At 37.0% G+C, this 5,480-nt stretch overlaps 1 protein-coding gene across 1 annotated transcript; it reads left to right on the forward strand.

The window, feature by feature from the left end:
• Positions 1-207: 207 nt before the first annotated feature.
• On the forward strand, positions 208-5,250 carry LOC119429493 (voltage-dependent calcium channel subunit alpha-2/delta-1; the record flags this gene model as incomplete). The annotated part of the gene is given in 7 exon segments (XM_037697107.1): positions 208-311; positions 780-869; positions 958-1,025; positions 1,138-1,176; positions 1,435-1,506; positions 4,929-5,081; positions 5,198-5,250. Coding segments are annotated over 7 exon segments (579 nt in total), but the record flags the coding sequence as incomplete, so codon positions are not given.
• Between the last annotated feature and the right edge of the window lie 230 nt (positions 5,251-5,480).

Genomic DNA, 5,480 nt, shown 5'->3' on the forward strand with positions numbered 1-5,480 from the left:
TAAAACAGACATTTTAGTACAAATATCTAGTAGAGGGGTAAAGGTCCAAATGGACACTTACATATCTGGTCGGGAGGTCTCAGGGTTTCCTTGAGTGAGAATCTTTGCTAGCATGGAGTCCATTTGCTTAGGATTTAATCAGTTACTGCATTTTATTTTTTATGCCTAAAATCTGTCATATATGTTTATACTTGTGGATAATTTCAGTGCTGGCGAAGAATGGACTGAAAATCCAGAGACATACGAGTCCAGCTTCTACAAGAGGACCTTGGATAATGACGTGTATATATTCACTGCTCCATCTTTCAACAGTAAGCATGCAGGATGTTCACTGAGAGCTTTTATAGACTGCAGTTCCTCTGTTCACTGTTTTCAGACGTCATCCCAACCTTACTGGCAACAGCCACGCTTGTATGTCTCAGATACCACTTTCTCTATCCTTGTTCTTTTCCTGCTGTGTTTTGCAGCACACAACCCCGCTATCCCCTTTCTCTTTTTTTCCACTGTATACATCCTGTCATCTCCACTGATTTCTCTAACAGACGGCAGGACTGGTGAATGTCAGTGTTACAGCCACAGTGTACTTGACTGGATTAACACATGTTCTGGCTTCACGGACTCATAAATTACAGAAGCAAATCTGCATGGAATTGTTTAGAAAAAAGTTCAGTTTTTGGCAATTTTTGTTTCGCTCAGTGAACAATCCCCATCATCTAGTAGACAGTAAAGTATGATACAAAACTGTTTGACCTTCCTTGTGTTCCAACTTGAAATTTTAGCAGATGCCAAGGAGCCTGTGTCTGAGTCAGGGATCCTAGTGAGCAAAGCTGTAGATCTCGTCATCAATGAAGTCACACTAAAACCAGCAGGTCAGTTCAACTAAGAACACGCTCGTAGCAAGGTCATATGCAAAACATATAGATTGACCTTTGTTTTTAATTTTATTTTTTATTTTAGTGGTGGGAGTGAAACTTAACGTCTCATTTTGGATGAACAGTTTCATTAATGCAACACAGAAGTTAAATGTGAGTTACATTAATGTGTTTATTTGTATTGTTTACAGTAGTTCAGACTGTTTTCTGGTGTAACTCAAACGTCATTTAGTATTTTTAATTAATGCATTTTTTTTATTTTTAGTGCAAAGATGAGATTTGCGGCTGCTTGAGGAATGACAAGGTATGGAGGGTAGACTAAATTATTGAATATGGGTTTTTTTTTTTGTAGAGTTTTCTCATTTAACCTGAAAACTTTTATATGTTTTTACTTTCATTAGTTTATTTATTTTTCTTCATCATATTGATATTGTTAAATTATTGTATCTTTTGCATAACATTAGGTTTTCCTTTAAATTTGTAATGTGCCTGCATTCAAAATGAATGCCTGCTAAAAACAATTCAATGTATTAATTTGTTTGTAAAGTGTTTATTTATTCAGCTTGTAGACTGTGTGATACTGGATGATGGAGGATTTCTTCTTATGTCAAATCAAGAGGAGTATATTTCTCTGGTGAGTCATCATCAACAAATATTTCATCTCATATCATTTTATAGTCATGTATTTGTTTCTTGTTGCTCATACTCAAATAAGGGTTACACTATCACTCAATAATAAAAGACTTATACACATGATCATATTATATTATATTGGAATCAAATCTTACAACCATAGTTCTCATTCTGGAAAAAATAAAGCCTACTTCACTTTAATCACAGCATTGTCCTGGTATAAAGGTGAAATAAAGGCTACATAATTCAGCTGTGCTACAAGAAAGGCCCATTTGCGTTACGTTTGTATCTGGTATAGTAAAATTCTAGCCACAGGAGGAGGTTCAAAGGGAAGCCGGATGGATTGAAGTCAGTTGTGGAGGCTTCACTGAAGTGTGTCCCCTGTGAATGTAAGACGTCTGCTCTGCTGCGTTAACTCTGCCCCTTCCTGGCCGCCCTCAATCCATCCCTGTCACTATATGGTGGAGTGGGTTTGAAAACATTTCATTTCAGCCAAGGCAGGACATGTGCTGTCTTTGATCTACTCTACCATCACAAAATCTGTCAAACAGTCCTTTTTCTTCAATCATTTGAATAAGTACCTTTTTTTTTTATTTCTTTTTGACATTGTAAAACATTTTTCATCCACCGGGACCTTTCAGAACATTCTTTCTGTTTTGTGCTGTCAAAAAAATAATAAGAAGAATGTTACACTGCACGTAGAAAATGTCAACCCTTAAAACTTCTATGTTTAAATGTTTCTGACCCATTGTCAGATGTGTTTATTTTCTTTTGTCAATCTATACACTGATTCATAACTGCATAGGAAAAGTTTTTAAAAAAGTTTGATCATTAAGAGACTAATACTCACCTTTCACTCAGGACTTGGATGCTGCACCTGTGGCATTAATGGTAGTCATAAAAGGCACATGCCATGCTTAATAATCTTGTTTCAGTGCATGCTGCTCGCTAAAATTATTTTTATTTTATTTATTCTTATTTATTTTGTTACTATGCTGTAACAAGATGCACTTTGGTTCTGTTTTTGCAACTTTTCCTACATACCATGCTATTGTTACAATGTTGGAGTGATTCACCTGAAACTTTAGGCTTTGAATTAACAAAATAATGTCATTAAAACATGTTACAAAAGTTTATGGAGTTTATTGTGGCAGATGAGAGCCCCAAAGAAAAAGTTGTGCTACATTTTTTTAGAAACCCAATAATACATGTTTCAGTACAAACAACTGGATCACCATTGTGATTAAACAGCATTATTTGTATTGTTCAGAAAGTAGCAGCATTTAAGCCCCTAGAAATTATCCCACTGCAGCTTAAGTACCATAGTTATTATAGTTGGCTGACACAAAGGGCAAACTAATCAAACCTAATTATATCAAATAGAACAAAATAACATTGTTCACATTTTTTCATTGCTTTCATTTGAAGTTTGGTCAAAGAAAGTTTGAGCTGATCTCTCTGTTTTAGTCACATTTTGTCATGAGTTCTGTTAAACTGACCCAGTTCGGTAAATAAATGTTCCAATAAAAAGTTATAGCTGCACACAGTCATTTCCTGGTAAATTACCTTAAAATTAAACTATGTCCTTTCTGTTCTTATAGCCTCTTAGGCAGGATCTTTATAGATGGATGCATGCTGTTCAATACATTTGTAACAGAACATCAACAAAACAACAACAAAAAACTATAATCCTTGGACAAAGTAATGTGATGAAAAAGAAAAATGTGGCTTTATTAAGGCCTAAACTAACACATTTTACACATTATTTTACTTTTTTAAAATACTGTAAAATAAAAATCTGCATTCTAATAACAATGTTTTTAAACAGGCATCTGCCCTAAATGTATGTCCCCAAAAAAACCTTCTGTTCTGTTATTAACAGTCATTATCTTACCTGCAGTACACATCACATTCAGTGAAAGTAGCCATCTGATGCAAAAGTACTGTGGCATGAAAACCCAAAACATAAATGTATTCAAATGCTATTTTAATAGTTTTCTCATTTATTTATGTATTCATTTATTTTAATTGAACATTTATTTACCAAGAAAATCCCAATGAGATTAAAAACTTTTTCAAAGTAGACATGGCCAAGGTAGGCAGCAGTAAATACAAACCATATTTGCCACATCATTGACAAGACAACAAATTTAAACATCAAATTGAAAAACATAATAAACAAACCAAAAACAAATGAACAAAGAAATAAATAACAACAGGTACAAATTGCTAGTCTCCAGTCTTTTCAGTTTTAAATTAAATAATGTTTTCATTGTCACTAGTTACTTTATTTATGCCCTGAAACACATTTTAATGAAACCCAGACCAAATCAGTTTCCATTGTAAATAATCATAACCATCTACATAAGTAAACATCCAACTCAAGGTTGACAGTGATGTAAAGGTTAGAATTTGAATGAAATAATGCAACGTTTTTAGAAATAGGAGTTGTTTCAAAATGGCAGAAATCTGCTTTGGAACTCTGTTTTTACTAGCTGTACGACTGATTCATCCATTAAACTTTCTCATAGTGCTGTCTACTGCAGGTAAGATACTGACTACTGCTAACAAGTCCAAATAACTTTTTTTTTTCGGCTGTTCCCTGCGTTAGTGGTCACCACAGCAAACTAAGTTGCACGAAGACTTGGCGGTTATTTTTACGCCGGATGCCCTTCCTGAAGCAACCACAGACACTGAGCTACCACAGCCCTCTGTGTGGAGCAGAGAGCTGTTTTCTAGGGCGCCCGGAGGAGCAGATGGTGGGGGTTAAGGGCCTTGCTCAAGGGCCCAGAATGGAGAAAATGAGGGTGGAAGCAGGTGTGGATGCTTCACTTATTCCACCCACATTTTGATGTTGTCAGTACCGGGAGTTGAACCAGCGATCTTCCGATCACAGGCCCGACTCCTCTAACCTCTGCACCACCACTTCCTAACAAGTCCAAAGAACAGTAACTCCAAAAAAATTGAACTACCCCTTCAATGGCCCTTAGCGTCCCATGACCCCTGTTTGCAGTTTCGGCTCTTCATATGACGTCATGGGTACGGCTTTTTGGAAAAGCGTTCCAAGATTTGCCCTTTCAGTGCTACTCTGACGCAGTCCTCCATCTGTCAGTTGGCCCATGTTCCTCAGATTCGTGTACTGTCTTATATCCAACAACCTCAAACATAATCTGTAAAAACAGTTTACTTGCTTGCACTGCATGTTCCAAACTGACATTACTGCCATACACCCATTTAAACGGACCAAACTCTGACACATCTTTTACTTATTTTGAATGCACGGATTTCAACCTCTTTCAGCAACAACAAGAAAACAGCTGGAAGCTTTGTTTTTACAAGCAGAGGTTTATGATGCTTTAACTGGCTTGTTTGTGTGTGTGCACGTGTGTGTCTGTGTGTTTGTATTAACGTAAACTCTTCCAGATAGGTCAGTTTTTTGGTGAGGTGGATCCAGTGCTGATGATCCATCTGGTCAACACATCCCTGTACTCTTTCAACAAGACGTACGATTATCAGTCAGTGTGCGACCCAGAGAAAGACAGCAAAGCAGCAGCTGGACCCCGCTCCATCTTCGTGGTTAGAAAACATACTCACACACACAGTTAGGATGTGAATCTCTGAGATTATTATTGTTTACACACAAATATCATGGTTTGAAAAGTGACCAAAGATTTTTATTTTTTTTTTTCCAGCCTACTATTGCAGACTTGCTGAGTATTGGCTGGTGGGCCTCCAGTGCTGCCTGGTGAGTTCTCAGGTTGTGAGCTGGTGTTTCTCTGTTTGCATCTTTGTTTATTTGTGTTATCGTTGGAGTGTGGGAGTACACTTGTACTTCAGGGCAGGAGTTTTTAGCAGAGTGAACTTGCTTGTTGTTTAAAGATGGCTCTGGCTGGGTCAGTGTAGGACAAGGAGAGTTACGCAATAAAGCACCACATCCTTTTCTGCATGGCCGACCAACTGCAGTATAACTAGCTT

Source organism: Nematolebias whitei, unplaced genomic scaffold (genome assembly GCF_014905685.2).
Source record: "Nematolebias whitei isolate Nwh7 unplaced genomic scaffold, NemWhi1 Nwh_scaf_1626, whole genome shotgun sequence".
NCBI lineage: Eukaryota > Metazoa > Chordata > Actinopteri > Cyprinodontiformes > Rivulidae > Nematolebias > Nematolebias whitei.